The 20,259-nt window shown below is 40.1% G+C and overlaps 1 protein-coding gene across 3 annotated transcripts in view; it reads left to right on the plus strand.

Annotated features, from left to right (window-relative positions):
- GFOD2 (Gfo/Idh/MocA-like oxidoreductase domain containing 2) overlaps positions 1–20,259 on the plus strand; it is a 37,861-nt gene that overhangs the window by 6,519 nt on the left and 11,083 nt on the right. For 2 of the 3 annotated variants that reach the window (XM_003417022.4, XM_010596739.2), the window contains exon 2: positions 19,135–19,480. The exons of the other annotated variant lie outside the window; for it this stretch is intronic. In XM_003417022.4, the coding sequence (XP_003417070.2) occupies positions 19,204–19,480 (277 nt within the window). In that variant the 5' untranslated portion in view covers positions 19,135–19,203. The remainder of the gene's footprint in view (positions 1–19,134; positions 19,481–20,259) is intronic. 3 annotated transcript variants of the gene reach the window in all.

Below are 20,259 nucleotides of genomic sequence, written 5' to 3' on the forward strand. Positions count from 1 at the left end.
CAAAGACTATTGTGAGGTTACATTATTTTACACCTCACATTGAATAACTAGAAGATTGTTAAATCACAGCAGAATGTGGTCCTGCCTAGCTGGTAAGCAGCTTTTTGCACACAAGTAGGAGACACTTTTGAAGGGTGCCGGGCATTTCTAGTCCACTGGGGAACTACTTAATCTACTCGGTGATCTTATGTGTGTGTAATGCACAGTCACCAGTTGTGGGTTGCTATACCTTTGGTTGCCCTAAGAATGCCCTATACCTAAAATCTGGAAGGAAGGCAAATGAGTGACCCAGATTGTCTTTTGTTGCTATAGAAATAGCCAGTTTTCTCAGGAGCAGAGTAATTTATTCATATAGAAAGTGGAAAACACTAAGAAAACTTTTGTTATTAATTAGGTTTATAAACTGAAAAACGTTTATTGTAATAACTGAAAATCACTCACCACTAAATTGACATTTCAAAATGGTTAATTTTATGTTACAGTAATTTTACCTAAATTTTAAAAAAAGTTGAATTGGGGAATGTTGTAATGTTGTATCATATATATTTTTACAGCAATAAAGGCAAACCAACAACACTTATCCTTTTCTTGGGATCACAGGTAAAACAAGTTTATAACACACCTGTCTCTAGATTGGCTACTTTACTTGCATCATGGACAAGTATGTTTTACCTCAGTGATTTAAGGCAAAGGCAGAGAAATCTTATTCATATGCCTGCTATAAGGAGAGATCTTTGAACACTCATCATGTCATTGTGTCAGATCATCCTTGGTGCTCAGCTGTGGATGTAGCAAGAAGTGGAAACTGTAAGTTCCAAGGACCTGGCCTGTCTGGATCACTGCTGTGTGCCCCAACTCCTGGCGTCCTGTCTAACTCATTCGGATGCTTAAAAGCATTTGTGGAATGAATGAAGAAAGAACTCTGGTGATGGGGTGTTGTTATTGTTAGATGCTGTTGAGTCAGTTTTGACTCATAGCAACCCCATGTAACAGTAGAACTGCCCCATAGGGTTTTCTACGCTGTAATCTTCTTGGGAGCAAATTGCCACGTCTTTCTCCCATGGAGCTGCTGGGTGGGTTCAAACACCAGTCTTTCAGTTAGCAGCCAAGTGCTTAACCATTGTGCACCAGGGCTCCAGTAATGGGCTATTGTACCATTGAAAAGAGGCTGAGCACAGGAGGAGGTTCATGTTTGAGAGAGAAGATGAATTTGGCTGGGGGAAAGCTGGTAGATCACACACGTGGGCATTTCCAGTAGAAGACACTTAGAAGTGTTGAGCTAGAGAGAGTTGTCAAGGCTGGAGATCAGAAGTCTAGAATGGTGGCATGGAAGTCATTAGTGAAGTTGAAGGATTAGATAAAATTGCTTAGAGAGAGAGTAGGGCTGAGAATGGAACTTTCAGGTTGATATCAATCTTGAACTCACTATTAAAGCCCTCTGAGAAAATAATAATATTCTCGTTATTACTAGATTTATAAAAATAATAAAGACCTGATATAGCTGGTAGACAAGTACTTATTCCTGCTGTAATCATCAGCTAAAGCTAACTTTTAGACCTGAATGTGATCCAGATATCTCTGTGGGTGTTAAATTTATTTCTCCTTTATGATCCAGTTTAGCTGACCCTTTTGTACATTGGGTAGTTATGCCTCATAAGACAAGTCATTAGGCTTGTCATTAGTGTCCCTCCTGGGACACTGTGTGAAGATGTTGGGGGTGGGGGAGAGCCAGCGTCTCTGACCAGTATTGGGTATGCCCTGATTTTGTGGTAGCTGCCTAGCAGTTTATCACCCATGTCAGCTTGGGGACCTTGGGGAATAATGTTTCTTTCCTTTGTGCTGTTTCTGCTGCTGCTCTCAGTGGGAATGCAGGAATCTGACCATGTCATGGAGCCAGTGTAGGCACTGTTAAAATAAATCATAGGAAAACTAAATCTCCATAGAGTCTCTGGATCTTTGAAATCCAAGGACCAGAGCATTTATCATAACTATAATTTGTAAAATGCAATAGCTGTTTCTTTGGTTTGGCTTTTATTTTTCGATAGGAACATAAATACAGTTAAACACTTCACATCTCCCTCAAAGCATTCATGCTACCATTTCATTCACAATGAGTATGGCTTGGTTAGTGGGGAGTTGTAACTATACTGCATGTAGCTGCTTCGCTGTGGTCATACAGTTCTGACTCTGAAGCTGCATACTTGCTCCTGCTCAGGCTCAATGATGGGATGTCTCTCTTTGTTGGGTCCAGCTCTGCTCTTCAGGCATTGATAGACTGTCTGCTACACTGGCTCAATTCTGATGTCAGGGGGACCAAAAGAAAGGTTGGGGACAGATGGCCATGCACACACGCCCTCCTAATTAATTCTTGGTACATGACTGGCATATACTAGTTCAAGTTCATGAAAGCATTCCTGCTTACTTCCCCAACAAGTTCCTGGTTTTTGCAAAACAATGATTAAACTTAAAACTGACCTCCGCATTTTTATTTTATCTCTTTTACCATACTTAACAATTACGCTCTTAACTCAGCAACAAAGACAAACAACCCAATCAAAAAATGGGCAAAGGACTTGAATAGACATTGCTTCAAAGAAGATGTACAGATGACCAGTAAGCACCTGAAAATATGCTCAACATCATTAGTCATTAGGGAAATGCAAATCAAAACCACCATGAGATACCAGTTGAGTCCTACTAGGATGGCTGTTACCAGAAAAATAAAAAGGAAAATAAGTGTTGGGAGAGATATGGAGAAACTAGAACCCTCATCCATTGCTGTTTGGAATGTAAAATGGTGCAGTCTGTGGCAGACAATTTGGTGGTTCCCCAAAAAGTTAAACATAGAATTACCATATGACCCAGGAATTGCACTCCTAGTCCAAAAGACTTGAAATGAAAGCAGGGACTCAGATACTTGTACACAAGTGTTCCCCAAACCAAGACCAAACCCATTACCGTTAAGTTGATTCCAACTCATAGCGATCCTATAGAACAGAGTAGAACTGCCCCACAGGGTTTCCAAGGCTGTAGTCTTTATGGAAGCAAACTGCCACATCTTTCTCCTGCGGAGCGGCTGGTGGCTTTCTCATTATTCACCATAGCCAAAGGGTGGCAGCAACCCAAGTGTCCATCAATAATAGATGAGTGGATACACAAATGTGGTCTATCCATACAATGGAATATTATTCAGCCATAAAGAGAAATGAGGTTCTGATACATGCTCCCACGTGGATGAACCTTAAAAACATTATGCTGAGTGGAAATAAATCAGACACAAAAGGAAAAATATTGTATGGTGCCTCTTTTGTGAAATGTCTAGAATAGGCAAATGCATAGGGACCAAATTTCATTAGTGGCAACCGGGGATGGTTGTACTTAAGGGGTACAGAGTTTCTGTTATGTGTGATGAAAAAATTTAGAAATGGATAATGCACAGCATGGTGAATGCAGTTAATGTCAGTGAGTTGTACATGTAAAAATGGTTGAAACGGCAAATGTTTTGTTATATATATTTTACCACAATTAAAAAAAAAAAGAATTAATGATTTTATGTTATAGATTTCTTTGCAACTGGATGTTGGGTCATTGCACCTCTCTTCCAGCAAGATGTTCCACAGTATGAGTTCTGGGGGATCATTCAATTAGCTTATACTCTTAAAGATTTTAAAATAATCATTTATTTAAAATCAGAAAAATGAAGAAGGAATTTAGAGGCAGGAAAAACAGTTGCATTCTAGTCAGCGTAGCAGCCTTTGGTCTGACTTCTTGATTCATTCATTTGTTACACTCATTCCACAATCATTTCCTAGCACCTACCTCATTATGCGTCGCAATGCTTAGTCTGGGTGACACAGCAGTGAGTGAGACAGACAGCATCCTTGCCATCGTGACATACACTAAATAAGTGATCCCAGTGAAGGGTGATGAGTGCTGTGAAACCAAAGCCTAGGCTGTTTTGGGAACTGGGAGCTGAGTCACCTAACCCAGCTTAGGCATGGCCTCCCCAAAGAAGTGATGTTTAAGTAGAGACCTGATAGGTTATGAGGAGGCGTTAGCCAGGGGAACTAAGAAAAGATTGTTCTAAACAGAGCAAATAGCGTGGACAAAAATCTCAGAGCAGAATTGAAGAAGCTAGATATGTCTGTTCACCAGAATGTCCATTGTAGGGGTAAAGAGTGGAGAGGCCCAACCCACTGTGGGGAGACACTCTGTGAGCCACATAAGGAATTTGGGCTTTATCATAGGGGCACTTAAAAGGCTGGAAGAGGAAATGATTGGGGCCAGGAAAACGATTAGCTGTCTATTGGGGGAATCTAGTCAAAAACTGATGGTGGGTTGAGCTAGGCAGTGGATGAATTCAAGAGGCATTAGGATGTCCAGTTGATGGTTCATACTGACTACCAAAGATCAAACGAGTTGCTACACGCACATACACACAAGGGTTACATAATGCCTGTTTCTGCAGAGGCTCAGAGAAGCTAAGGAACCTGGTTGCACAGCTGGTTGTGGCTCGTCTGTTACACACAGCCAGTGGTAGAACCTTGAAAAAGTTACCTAGCCTCTCTGAGCTTTTGTTTCTTCATCCGTTGGCAGGGTTTCATGGTCTCAGAGAGATGTAATATGTTACACTAACGCTGCCTGGCCTGTCGCACTCACTGTGTATTAGCTCAGAATATTATTAAGGGGCAACATCTCAATCAGTCATAGATAAATACTAGATTTTTTTTTTTACTAGATATCTTTTTAAAACAGCAGCAGCAACAAATGACCTATGTAGCGACTATGTGTCAGGCCCTGTTCTAAGTGCTCTACAGATATTAACTCAATCCTTAAGTCTCCTATGAGGTAGATAAAATTATCTCCATTTTACAAATGAAGAAACTTGAGACACATAAAGGTTAAAAAACTTACCTAAGATCACCCAGCTAGTGGAGCCAGGATTTGAACTTAGGCAGGATGGCTGAAGATTCCATGCTTCTAACCTCTGTGCTATGCTGCCTTCCTCATAACCTGTAGCCTCATCAAATTACATGTCACCAGTGCTGCCAAGGAACTTTCCACACTTTATTCCTGAGCAGCCTGTGGTGATTGGGATGGATGTGAGCTGGGCAGGGCTGGATTTGTGCAAGTCTTGGAGGGATGTGAAGAGTATGTGCAAGGATGTTAGGGAGATTTTAGGGATGAGAAAGTGTGGCCACTGAAATAAACAAGGAAAACCAGCTCTGCCTGCTTCAACAGGAAATACCCAGCCATCAGGCCTGCCCAGCTTCATGCCATCTGGCTTCCTCTGGGACCAGCTGTTGCCACTTTATGGGTATTGATGAAGCTGCCCTTTGAGTCAGTGGCAGTAAAACAGACGTTATTAAAAATTCTTCTATTTTGTTGTTTTAAGCCACTGATGCAAACATACAACCACATATAACTAGAACATAAAGGAAGGTGGTATGAAAGAAGAGGAAGTGTGCCCTGGACATGAACATAGAGAGGACCTAGACATGTGTTTCACTCCCCTGACCCTGACTATCATGCTTATAGCTTTTGGTAATTAAAACATTAAGCAGACTGTTTGGTGATTCCTCAAAAAGTTAAGCATAGAATTACAATATGACCTCACAATTCTACTCCTAGGTATACACCCAAGAGAATTGAGAACATGTACTCAAACAAGTATACATGTATTACTCTTAATGTTGTTCTTAGCAACACTACTTACAATAGCCTAATGGTGGAAACAGTCTGAATGTCCATCAACTGATGAATGAATAAACAAATTGTGGTATACATAAAATGGAATATTACACAGCCATAAAAGAATGAAGTACTGATACATGCTGCAACATGAGTGAACCTCCAAAACATTGTTAAGTGAAGGAAGCCAGAACAAAAGGTCACATATTGTATGATTCCATCTATATGAAATATCCAGAATAGATAAATCCATAGAGACAGAACGCAGATTGGTGGTTGTCAGTGGCTGAGAAGAGGGAGAATGGGGAGAAACTGCTTAATGGGTAAGGAGCTTTACTTTGGAGTGATTAAAAAAAAAAAAATTTTTTTTTTTTTTTTTTAAGAGAACCTACAGACTGGGAAAAATTTTTTGGCTTTGACAAATCTGACAGAGGTCTAATATCTAAAATCTATAGGAAAATCCAACATCCCTTCAACAAAAAGACAAATAATCCAATTGAAAAATGGGCAAAGGATGTGAACAGACACTTCACCAAAGAAGACATTTCAAGCGGCGCACAGACACATGAGGAAATGTTTGCAATCGCTAGCCATTACCAAAACCAAAACCAAACCCAGTGCCATCGAGTCGATTCCGACTCATAGCGACCCTATAGAGGAGTGCACATCAAAACTGCAGTGAGATACCATCTTGCCCTCCGACATTAGTGGCATGAATCAAAAAAATATATAAACAGAAAATAACATGTTGGAGAGGCTGCGGGGAGATTGGGACTCTTAGGCACTGCTGGTAGGAATGCAAACTGATAACAGCCATTTTGGAAAACAATATGGCACTTCCTTAAAAAGCTGGAAATAGAAATACCATATGATCCAGCTATCCCACTCCTAGGAATATATCTTAGAGAAATAAGAGCCATGATGCAAATAGACACATGCACACATATGTTCATTCACAATAGCAAAAAGATGGAAACAACCTAAGTGCCCATCAACAGATGAATGAATAAACAAACTATGGCACATGCACACAATGGAATACTTTAACGCAACGATAAAGAACAATCTTGAATCTGCAAAACATCTCACAACATTGGTGAATCTGGAGGACATTATGCTGAGTGAAATAAGTCCATCATAAAAGGACAAATACTGTATGAGACCACTATTATAAAAACTGAAGAAAAGATTTGCACGCAGAAAGAAATAATCTTTGATGGTTACAAGGGAGGGAAGGGGAGTGGGAAGGGAAAATCACTAACTAGACAATAGATAATTGATAACTTTGGTAAAGGGGAACTCATTACAACTTGACCAAGGTAAGGTCATGGATGCTTCATAGACATGTCCAAACTCCCTGATGGACCAGATTAACTGGGCTGAGGGCTGGAGACCATGGTCTTGGGGGACATCTGGCTCAATTCATATAACATAGTTTATAAGGAAAATGTTCTACATCCTACTCTGGTGAGTAGCATCTGGGGTCTTAAAACCTTGTGAGCAGCCATCCATTGGTCCCACCCTGTCTGGAGCAAGGGGAGAATGAAGAAAACCAAAGACGCAAGGGAAAGATTAGTCCAAAGAACTAATGGACCACAACTACCACAGCCTCCACAAGACTGGGTCCAGCACAACTAGATGGTGCCCGGCTACCACCACTGACTGCTCTGACAGGGATCAGAATAGAGGGTCCTGGACAGAGCTAGAGGAAAATATAGAACAAAATTCTAACTCAAAAGAAAATACCAGACTTACTGGTCCGACGGAGACCAGAGAAACCCTGAGAATATGGCCTCTGGATACCCTTTTAACTGAGTACTGAAGTCACTCCTGAGGTTTACCTTTCAGCCAAAGATTAGACAGACCCATAAAGCAAAATGAGACTTAATGGGCACACCAGCCCAGGGGCAATGATGAGAAGGCAGGAGGGGACAGGAAAGCTGGTAATGGGGGACCAAGGGTCGAGAAGGGAAGAGTGTTTACACATCGTGTGATTGGCAATGTTATAAAACAATATGTGTATTAATTGTTTAATGCGAAGCTAATTTTCTTTTTTTTTTAATAATTTTTATTGTGTTTTCAGTGAAAGTTTATGAATCAAGTCAGTCTCTCACACAAAAACCCATATACACCTTGCTTCACACTCTCAATTACTCCCCCTCCATGAGACAGCCTGCTCTCTCCCTCCACTCTCTCTTTTCAAGTCCATTTCGCTGGCTTCTAACCCCCTCCACCCTCTCATCTCCCCTCCAGGCAGGAGATGCCAACATAGTCTCAAGTGTCCACCTGATCCAAGAAGCTCACTCCTCACCAGCATCTCTCTCCAACCCATTGTCCAGTCCAATCCATGTCTGAAGAGTTGGCTTCGGGAGTGGTTCCTGTCCTGGGCCAACAGAAGGTCTGGGGGCCATGACCACCATGGTCCTTCTAGTCTCAGTCAGACCATTAAGTCTGGTCTTTTTATGAGAATTTGGGGGTCTGCATCCCACTGCTTTCCTGCTCCCTCAGGGGTTCTCTGTTGAGTTCCCTGTCAGGGCAGTCATCGATTGTAGCCAGGCACCATCTAGTTCTTCTGGTCTCAGGATGATGTAGTCTCTGGTTCATGTGGCCCTTTCTGTTTCTTGGGGTCATAATCGCCTTGTGTCCTTGGTGTTCTTCATTCTCCTTTGATCCAGGTGGGTTGAGACCAATTGATGCATCTTAGATGGCTGCTTGCTGGTGTTTAAGACCCCAGACTCCGCTCTTCAAAGTGGGATGCAGAATGTTTTCTTAATAGATTTTATTATGCCAACTGACTTAGATGTCCCCTGAAACCATGGTCCCCAGACCCCTGCCCCTGCTACGCTGGCCTTCAAAGCATTCAGTTTATTCAGGAGACTTCTTTGCTTTTGGTTTAGTCCAGTTGTGCTGACCTCCCCTGTATTGTGTGTTGTCTTTCCCTTCACCTAAAGTAGTTCCTATCTACTATCTAATTAGTGAACACCCTTCTTCTACCGTCCCTCCCTCCCCCCTCTCGTAATTACAAAAGAATGTTTTATTCTCAGTTTAAACTATTTCTCAAGTTCTTACAGTAGTGGTCTTATACAATATTTGTCCTTTTGCAACTGACTAATTTCACTCAGCATGATGCCTTCCAGGTTCTTCCATGTTATGAAATATTTCACAGATTGCTCACTGTTATTTATTGATGCGTAGCATTCCATTGTGTGAATATACCATAATTTCTTTATCCAGTCATCCGTTGATGGGCACCTTGGTTGCTTCCATCTTTTTGCTATTGTAAACAGTGCTGCAGTAAACATGGGTGTGCATATATCTGTTCATGTAAAGGCTCTTATTTCTCTAGGATATATTCCAAGGAGTGGGATTGCTGGATCGTATGGTAGTTCTATTTCTAGCTTTTGAAGGAAGCGCCAAATCGATTTCCAAAGTGGTTGTACCATTTTACATTCCCACCAGCAGTGTATAAATGTTCCAATCTCTCCACAGCCTCTCCAACATTTCTTATTTTGTGTTTTTTGGATTAATGGCAGCCTTGCTGGAGTGAGATGAAATCTCATTGTAGTTTTGATCTGCATTTCTCTAATGGCTAATGATCGTGAACATTTCTTCACATATCTGTTAGCTACCTGAATGTCTTTAGTGAAGTGTCTATTCTTATCTTTTGCCCATTTTTCAATTGGTTATTTGCCTTTTTGCAGTTGAGTTTTTGCAGTATCATGTAGATTTTAGAGATCAGGCGCTGATCAGAAATGTCATAACTAAAAACTTTTTCCCAGTCTGTAGGTAGTCTTTTTACTCCTTTGGTGAAGTCTTTTGGATCAGCATAGGTGTTTGATTTTTAGGAGCTCCCAGTTATCTGGTTTTTCTTCTACATTCTTTATAATGTTTTGTATAATATTTATGCAATGTATTAGGGCTCCTAACATTGTCCCTATTTTTTCTTCCATGATCTTTATTGTTTTAGATTTTATATTTAGGTTTTTGATCGATTTTGAGTGAGTTTTTTTGCATGGAGTGAGGTATGGGTCTTGTTTCCTTTTTTTGCAGATGGCTATCCAGTTATGCCAGCACCATTTGTTCAAAAGACTGTCTTTTCCCCATTTAACTGTTTTGGAGCCTTTGTCAAATATCAACTGCTCATATGTGGATGGATTTATGTCAGGATTCTCAGTTCTGTTCCATTGGTCCATGTATCTGTTGTTGTACCAGTACCAGGCTGTTTTGACTACTGTGGCAGTATAATAGGTTCTAAAATCAGGGAGAGTGAGGCGTCCCACTTTGTTCTTCTTTTTCAGTAATGCCTTATTTATCCGGGGCCTCTTTCCCTTCCATATGAAGTTGGTGATTTGTTTCTCCATCTCATTATCTCATTAAAGAATGTCATTGGGATTTGGATTGGAATTGCATTAAATGTACAGATGGCTTTTGGTAGAATAGACGTTTTTATAATGTTAAGTCTTCCTATCCACGAGCAAGGTATGTTTTTCCACTTACATAAGTCTCTTTTGGTTTCTTACAGAAGTGTACGGTAGTTTTCTTTGTATAAATGTTTTACCTCTCTGGTAAGATTTATTCCTAAGTATTTTATCTTCTTGGGGGCGACTGTAAATGGCATTGATTTGGTGATTTCCTCTTCGATGTTCTTTTTGTTGGTGTAGAGGAATCCAAGTGATTTTTGTGTGTTTATCTTGTATCCCGATACTCTGCTGAACTCTTCTATTAGTTTCATTAGTATTCTTGAGGATTCCCTAGGGTTTTCTGTGTATAAGATCATGTCATCTGCAAATAGAGATACTTTTACTTCTTCCTTGCCAATCTGGATGCCCTTTATTTCTTTGTCTAGCCTAACTGCTCTGGCTAGGAGCTCCAACACAATGTTGAATAAGAGCGGTGATAAAAGGCATCCTTGTCTGGTTCCCAATCTCAATGGGAGTGCTTTCAGGCTCTCTCCATTTAGGGTGATGTTGGTGAGAAGCTAATTTTCTGTAAACCTTCATCTAAAGTACAATTTTAAAACATTTTTAAAGAAAAAAAAAATTAAGCAGACTCTAACTTATCTAGAGCTGCAAATTTGACACTCAAGCACCCAGAATAGCCAATAATCAGAACACCTGTAAATAAGGAAAGTGACCAAAATAGTTGAAGGGAGTCCAACACATGAAAATTATAAAAGATACTGTGTGGCTGACCTGTTTTTTAACTAGAAAAGCCTATAAAAAAAAAAACAAAAAAAAATTTTTTTTTTTTTTTATAGGGAAGGAGAATTGTCGACAAAGAGACCAGAAATGGGGAAAACAGAAAAGTTGTGGCTGAGAGGCCACAGACATTATCTAGCATCAGAAAGAAAGATGATTAAGAGAAAACGGAACTCCAATGGTAGAGTGCAGGAGGCAAGCTAAGCCCACACCCCAGAGAGTGGAGACAGGAGGAGGTGTGAAAACTGGCAGGGGCTTGGAGTTAGAGGCAGCCCAAGTCATGCGCACTTCAGTGGTTCACAAAGGCAGGCATAGGTGTGCTTCAGGTAGAGTTGAGCAGTACAGGATGCTGGACTAGTCTATATTGTCAGACGAACTGTGAACATAGACACATACTTTGCATGGTTCACTTGTGTCTATAGAAGCAAAAAGAGATGCTGGAACTGAAAAAGAAATGGAAACAACTCCATTTACAGTAACATCAAAAAGAATAAATATTTAGAGGTATAAAACTTATACTACAAAACACTGTTGAAACACATGAAATTTTCACGTATCAGAAGACTTAGTATTGTTGACAGTACTCCCCAAACAAATCCTATCAAAATCCCAACTACTTTTTTGTGGAAATTGGGATGCCAATCCTAAAATTCATAAGGAATACAGAATAGCCAAAACAGCCTTGAGAAACAAGAACAAAGTTGGATGACTTACACTTCCTGATTTCAAAACTTCCTACAAAGCTCTAGTAATCAAAACAGGGTGGTACTGGCATAAGGATAAACATATATATCAATGGAATAGAATTGAGAGTCCAAGAATAAGCTCTTACATTTATGACCAATTGATTTTCAGCACGTGTACCAAGACAATTTATTGGGGGAAAGAATAGCCTTTTTAACAAATGGTGTTGAGGAAATTGAATATCCACATGCAGAAGAATGAAGTTGGATGCCTTCCTCACACCATATACAAAATTAACTCAAAGTGAACCACAGACCTAAATTTAAGAGGTAAAATTGTAAAACTCATAGAAAAAATAAAGGAGTACATCTTTTTGACTTTGGGTTAGGCAAAGCTTTCTTGGACAAAACACCAAAAGCAAAAGAAAAATTGTACTTCAACAAGATTTAAAATTTTTGTTCTTCAAAAGACATCAAGAAAGCAAAAAGTCAACTCAGAATGGGAGAAAATATTTGCAAATCCTATGTGATAAGAGACTAGTATCTAAAATATATAAAGAACTCTTACAACTCAATAATAAAAAACGGATAATCCAATTAATAAGTGGCTGAAGTATATGAATTGACAGTTCTCTAAATAAGATATACAAATAGCCAACATTATCGTTACGTGCATCAAGTTGATTCTGACTCATAGCAACCCTATATGAAGAGTAGAATTGTCCTATAGGGTTTCTTAGGCTGTAAACTTTCCAGGAGCAGACCTGGAAGTCTTTTCTCCCTTGGAGCCACAGGTGGGTTTGAACTGTCAACCTTTCCGTTAGCAGTTGAGCACTTAACCATTGCACTACCAGGGATCCTGCAAATAGCCAATAAGTACATGAAAAATGCTCAACATCATTAGCCATCAGGGAAATCCAAATCAAAACCACAGTGAGATACCCGTTCATACCCACTACACAAAACAACAAACAACCCGTTGCTGTCAAGTCAGTTCAGACTCAGTGACCCTATAGGACACAGTAGAACTGCCCTATAGGGTTTCTAAAGAGAGGCTGGTGAATTTGAACTGCTGACCTTTTGGTTAGCAGCCAAATGCTTAACCACTGCATCACCAGGGCTCTCTCATCAAGAAAACAAATGTTAGCAAGGGAAAGAAATTGGTATCCTCATACGTTGCTGGTGAATGTAAATGGCACAGCCACTTTGGGAACAGTGTGGCAGTTCCTCAAAAGGTTAAACACAGAGTTATCATATGATCCAGCATTACCACTCCTAGGTATATCTAAGAGAAGTTAAAACATACATATACACAAAAACTTATACACAAATGTTCATAGCAGTATTATTCATAATAGCCAATAAGTGGATTAATCCAAATGTCTATCAACCAATGAATAGATAAAATACAGTATATCTACACAGTGGAATATTATTCAGCATGAAAAAGGAATGGCTGAACTTTGAAAACATTAAATGAAAAGACCCCGTATTGTATGATTCCACTGATATGAAGTGTCTAGAATAGACAAATCATAGAGTCATAAAGTAGATTAGTGGTTGCCAGGGGCTGGGAGGAGGGGAAATGGGGAGTGACTGCTAATGGGTACACAGTTTCCTTTTAGTATGATGATACGTTCTAAAATTGATTGGGTGATGGCTGTACAACTCTGAATATGCTAAAATCCATTTAATTGTATACTTTAAATGAGTGAATCGTATGTTGTGTGAATTATATCTCAATAAAGCCATTTTTTAAAAAAAAGTATGTACTAGAACACCATCAGTTATCCTAGAATAAGAAAATAAACTAACAGCAGAATTATACATGAATTGTGGTTCATCCTTGTCAGTGTAACATCTGAATTTAAAATGCCTCCAGTCAAATGAGCACTGCTGCTCCCTGGATTTTGCTAAATTCGATTGCTTGTGCTGGTTTCCTGTCAGTAGGATCAGAGATACGTAGGTCTGCCATTTTGTATTTGAAATGCAAGCTTTTTTTTTTCTCTTTCTTTTTTTTTAAAGTGGGGGGGGGTTCCTCTTAGAACCACATTTTCCGCTATCCCTCAAGGTCCTCTCTTATTTCTTTATTCCCTTTTATTTCCATTCTCTGCTTTGATTTCCCTACCCCATGTAGACAAACATCATAATGAATTTAATGTGTATTCTTTTGTTTGTTTAAGTTCTTGTGGAATGTATATTTTTGTTTTTTGTGCACGTATTTTTAGTAATGTAAATACTACTGTGTAATGGAACTCATTGAATTTCTTATTTTTTTCAATGAGTCCTGTGTTTGTTTGATCCATCCATGTGACTATGTATTTATCTAGTATCACTTCTTCTAACTTGCAGAGGACCCCATTTTCTTGCCCACTCTACCAGCAGTGGTCCCCCAGATTGCCTCCAACTCTGTACCACAGACATGTTGTAAATATCCTTGTACCCCTCTTGAGGCCCCCGTGAGAACTTCTTTGGGGTGACATACATTCACAGTACAATTTTGGGGTCATAAGGTGTGCATAGTTTTAATTATAAATAAGGCAAAATGGCTGCACCCATCTATATCATTATCAGCAGTATGTGAGGATAAAACCTAGTATGCTTTCAAAGGGTGACTTTGGTGTTTCATAGAGGGATGTGGCCATCAGAAGCCAGAGACAGCTGTGAGTTGGAGCACCCAGAACATGCTTTACTGAACACAGTGAGTTCATTTATTTATTCATTCACTAATTGATGGAGGCCTGCTGTGCTCATGGCCCTGGGTACACAAAGAGGAGTAAGTTACAGTTTCTGTTGCAAGTATTCAGAAGGTACAAGGGAACCCTTCCCTCTGTCTGGGTAGGACAGGCAGGTAAGGTCTCCATAGGAGGGGAGGCTCACATGACAGATAGGAGTCCCAGGAGTTCATCAGCTCAAAGAAAGCAAAGGCTGTTCTGTGCAGCACATTTGGTATTTTTGTTGAGAATATACACAGCAAAACACACATCAATTCATCAGTTTCTACATGTGCAATTCAGTGACATTGATTACATTCTTCGAGTTGTGTAACCATTCTCGCCCTCCTTCTACAGTTGTTCCTAACCCATTAATATAAATTCATTGCCCCCTAAGGTTCCCTTCTAGTCTTTCCAGTTGCATTGTCATTTTAATCTTATATACTGTACTTTGATGCAAATACCATGTACCTTCTGTTTGTTTTCCAACCACATGCTATCCCCTCAAGGTATTTTTGTGAGAGTGCTATGCTCATTTCCTTTTTTTTACAGCAAGATCTAAAAAAAAATTGGTGTAACAGAGCTTATGACAATACCTTGTGGGGGGAGGGCACAGTTGGCAAACAAACATAGGAGGCATGCATTATTTTTATAAAAATATGGTACATCTTAAAAGAGCATAATGCTCAAGGAAAATATTTTTTACTAGTTAAGCTAATCTTTGGTTTTAAGAAAACTTTAGGGAATATTTTTGGATTGAGGTTTAAAGATTATCTCAGGGCAGTAGTTTTGGGGGTTCCTCCAGCCACCATGGCTCCAGAAAGCTTGAATTGTATGAGAATTTGAAATTCTGCTCTGCATTTTCCCCCTTTTGATCAGAATTCTATAGACTCTTTGATCAAAATGTTCAATGATGGTAGCCAGACACCATCCAGTTCTTCTGGTCTCATGGTGAAGGAGGCAGTTGTTCATGGAGGCAATTAGCCACACGTTGCATTTCCTCCTATTCAGGTGAATGGAAACCCTGGCAGCTTAGTGGTTAAGTGCTACAGCTGCTAACCAAAGGGTTGGCAGTTCAAATCCGCCAGGCTCTCCGTGGAAACTCTATGGGGCAGTTCTACTCTGTCCTGTAGGGTCGCTATGAGCCGGAATCGACTCGATGGTACTGGTATTGGGTTTTTTGGTTATTCAGATGAATAGAGACCAGTTGTTATGCCTTGGATGGCCACTTGGAAACTTTTAAGACCCCAGACACTATGCAAAGAACTAGGAGGTAGAACAGAAGCCCTAAACATGTTATTAGGCCAATTAACTGGGCTATCCCATGACATCATGACCTTAAACCTCTAAACCAAGAAACCAAATCCTATGAGGTGTTTGGTTGTACTGCAGCATGTTTGTTTTTGTTTTTTATTGTAATGAATTTGTGTCATTTTTATAATTTAAAGAATACACATTTCACTTTTTCATTGTTTAATTTTTGGAAGGATTAGCTACATGGCTTCTTACCAATAAAAGCTTAAAATTATGTTCATCTCTGTTTACCAAGACTTTCAGTTACAGTCATTTATTGCCCTAAGGAAAGAACTCTCTAGGGGTTGTTACGTGTTTTTCTAATACTGAAAATCTTTCCATTGAAGAGAGATTAATTTCTGCATATTTTGTGAACGTGCATTTTATCTGATACTATTTTTGGCTGAGCTGAACATAGGTTTAAAAAAATTTTTTTATTGAAATGAAGTTCATATAACATTTAAAAAAATTACCATCTTAACCATTTTGTAGTGCACAATTCAGTTGTTTTTAGTATACCAGTCACAATGCTGTGCAATCATCACTACCTAATTTCAGAATATTTCTATCACCCTCCCCCCAAAAATTCCATACTTCCCAGTTCCCCTTTCTCTCCATCCTCTGGCAACCACTAATCTACTTTCTGTCTCTGTGGATTTGCCTATTCTGAACATTTCATATAATGGAATCATGCAATATGTGGCCTTTTGTGTCTGGCTTCTTTCATGTAGCGTAATGTTTTGGAGGTTGATTGATTTGGAACATATATCAGTACTTCATTCTTTTTTATGGCTGAATAATATTACATTGTATGGATATACTACATTTTATTTTTATTCATTCTTCTGTTAATGGACATTTGGGTTGTTTCCACTTTTTGGATATTATGAATAGTTTTGCTATAAACATTTGTGCACAATTTTTTTGTGAGATGATATGGCTTTAGCGTCATGGTCCAGAAGACCATAGTTAAAACAAGTATTTCCCACTATTTAATTCTTAAAGAAAAGACAAAAAATATATACATCATCAGATACTCTGAAACCATGGTTGTCATTTTATGTAACTGTCCCCCCAGCTTTTAACTGATTTATAGCTAATAATCACACAGAGCATTCATCTCATTGGTGTATTCAAGTGTGTATTTTGAAACTCATCTCTTTTGGAGATAATCCTTGGAAGTGACCCTGCACAAAGCTAGATATATCCTGAAATTTCTAGGTGATGTAGGGCCTTATAAGTCATGCTGAAAAATCTGGACTTCATACTGAGATCAGTGAGAAGTCACTGAAAGGCTTAAAAAGGAAAGGAGTGTTGTGATACCATTTGCATTTTAGAAAGATCTCTATTGAAGGAAGGAAGGATGAAATACAGGGAGATCAAATGGAAGGTTGTTGCAGTCATCCCGGTGAGTGGTGCTGGTGGCTAGATGAGAACGGTGGCATAGAGATGACAAGAAAGGGGTAAAATGAAGAGGTAACAAAGAGGTGGAATCAACAAGACTCTTATGACGACTACGAGTAAGGGAAAGAGAGAAGCGGGTATGCTGGCCATGTTTCTGGGTTGGGGAACTGAGTGGAGGATGGTTGTGACATTCCATGAGATGGGGTACAGGAAGAGAATCTTTTGAGGAGGGGCTATGGTAATTATTAAATGCTGACTCTATACAGACACTGTGCTAAGCACATGTAGCTGGATCCATTTAATCCTAAAAGATTCTGAGAGCTTAATAGCATTAGACCTGTTTTATGATAAACCATGAAAAAGGTTTCATTCAGCTAAGAAGGATTTGAATCCACATGTCTCTGATACCTTCCCCAGAGCATATGCTCTTACCATCTCCGTTTACTGCATCTGCTTACGTTTGGTCATGTCAGTTTTCCGGAGCTTGTACGTCATAACAGAGATTCAGGAGCTGTATATATGGATGTGAAGCTCTGGAGAGAAATACGAGTTTATGCTACAGATGAGGAAGTCACCAGTATACTAATGAAAGCTCTGGAAGTGGATAAGAGAAAAGGTCTAAGAGAGCCTGTAAAGTGAAAAGAGGAAGGATGCTTGTGACAGACTTCCACGAACTCGGCGTTGAAGTGGGATGGAGGGATAAGAGCAGAGGAGCCTGAAAGTGGCACTCAGAAGTGGCCAGAGAGATGGGAGGGATGGCAGGGATGTGTATAACCCAAGTGCTTACAGTTGGGAATGAGGGAATGCTACATCGCCGTTAAACACAAATAGGTTGACTAATGTGTGAGCAGATGCAAGTGAAACAGCGTTATGTGAATAAAGGTAGAACAGCAAAAGAATACACACATTTTGAATGTAACTTTTTAAAAATGATGATATTGCAGTGATCAAGATCAGAAATTATCCAGTTTTTAAAAGGTAATTGGTAGACGAAGGGATTGTAAAGTGTTTTTGTTTGAAATTGTTTTTACAACAATGAATGTTAAAAATGAAATAAAATATGTAGAACTTAAAATTGTTGCTAGTGTTATAACTTTTGATGGGAAATTTGTCTCTTTAATCTTAGTACAATAAAGAGGGAATGAGAGGGTTGAGGGAAGTATACATAGAACAAACTCAGGAAATTTCGTTATAGTTCTGAATGTAGATAACCTTTCCTTTGGGTTAAATGTCACTTAGAGGTTCTCAGCCCTGGCTGCCAATGAGGATCACCTGAAGAGCTTCAAGGGCAAATGATGGTGATGTGGCCTCATCCGAAGTCTGATTTGGTGGGTCTGGGGTTACTCCTCAATGACCCTAATACGCAGCCAGAGTGGGGAAAACTGACTTAGCTGAGTGGGGGCTTATGGGGTACCTGGTGCCCAGAGCACACCTGACTCTCACCTCGATTTTCCCTCACAGCTTTGATCCCAAGCAAAGGACATTGTGTGGTTTTCTTCTTTACTTTTATTGGACATATAGATTGTTTCCCAGTTTTTCATTGTTACAGACAATGCTGGAGTGAGCATCTTCGTACAAAAATCTTTTTAAACATGCTTTTTTTTTTTGGCCAGTTTGGTAGTTGGAAAAAGTTTTTGGTATTTTTGTTTCTAGTGAAATTGTACATTTTCCTGTGCTTGATATCAGAAAATTTTTTAAATCCACTCTGTATAGCACCTAGATGGTTCTTTCTCTTTCCTCTTTTACTAGTCTTTGTCTCCCACTCACTGTTTTTCTTTCTGTCACATAATATCATAGAATCGTGAACTTTCACAGCTAGAGGGAACTTGAAAGATCAGTCACTCTCCTTATTTTACCGTTAAGGCCCTAAAGATTGAATGTTTTGACCAGGGTGACACAGAAAATTAAGTAGCAGAACAGGGATCTGAACCGAAATGTAGTTCTCATTTCCCTCCTTCCCTGAGTCCTGGTAGATGAATATTGCTGGTATCCTTAAGTGTCCGTGGAAGAAGATTCTGTAGCTTTTCATTTTGGAGCAGTATTTCATTTGTGCTTTTGTGGAGGAGAACTTGTTGCTTCTGAATAAGTCAAGACAGTAGTCTCAGCCAAGTGTGTCCCAACTAACAGCCAGTGTAACACTTGCTGTTCTAGGAGCCATGTTTGACCAGGACTTTGGGAAGGTGGGACCCACACCAGAGGCTCTTGTGAGGAGATGAGTTGATGAACAGAGAAGCTGGGATGAAGATGCTTCCAGGAGTGGGCGTGTTTGGGACCGGCAGCTCCGCCCGGGTTCTCGTGCCGCTGCTGAGGGCAGAAGGGTTCACTGTCGAGGCCCTGTGGGGTAAGACAGAGGAGGAGGCGAAGCAGCTTGCTGAGGAGATGAACATCACCTTCTACACCAGCCGGACCGATGATGTCTTGCTGCATCAAGATGTGGATCTGGTCTGCATCAACATCCCTCCTCCACTCACCCGGCAAATATCTGTGAAGGCTCTAGGTACGGACGATCAGGCCCTAGCAAGGGCACACTTTGTCTCTCTTTGCGGGGGTACTCTGGGTGTCACTGCTTTCCTCCTGGGCCTGTGAGTGCGGGCACCAATACTTTGGGGCATCACTCAGCCTGGAGCAGTCCTGGCTGTGGTTGCGTTGGGGCTTCTCTAGCTGTGCGAGGAAATACTCCAGTAGCTAGGAAAGACACAGCCTTCCCACTTGCCATCAGTAAATCCTTGAGCAAAATGAAGGAAGTACTCTTTCTAAGAGTTGCCCTGTCACAGGGGCTAGAGATCACTACATTTCAGGCAGTGTAAAGTTTGCCTCTGTGAGGTCAGAGTTTAAAGCCCTTGGCACTGGGAAATTGGTTATGATTGAGACATTTGTTCTTCCATTTCTGTGGCATGCAGCACCACAGAAAGGAAAGGAAGGTATGTAGCTGCCATTTCCCCATGTTTTGTCAGCCCTGTGAGGAGCACACACCCTTCCTGCCCGACTTTCTAATCTTGTATTGCCACAGGGCAGGAAGGTCTTCCCTGACAGGATCCACAGAACAGCCTGCCCACATCTCCTGCTCCCTCTGGAAGCTGTGGGCTCCACTACCTACTGCCCCTGGCTGCGCATGATTTGCTGAACTGCTCTTCTGCAATTCCTGTTCAACTTCTCTTTCTTGTCCACTACAGGCAAATTCTTCTCTTTGTCTTATAATAGAATCTAATTTATAATAGGAAAACAAACCAGTAAACATTCATCTGGCAATTATTTTTTAATTGCTTGCTGTGTACC

This window comes from Loxodonta africana, chromosome 21, assembly GCF_030014295.1.
Source record: "Loxodonta africana isolate mLoxAfr1 chromosome 21, mLoxAfr1.hap2, whole genome shotgun sequence".
NCBI lineage: Eukaryota > Metazoa > Chordata > Mammalia > Proboscidea > Elephantidae > Loxodonta > Loxodonta africana.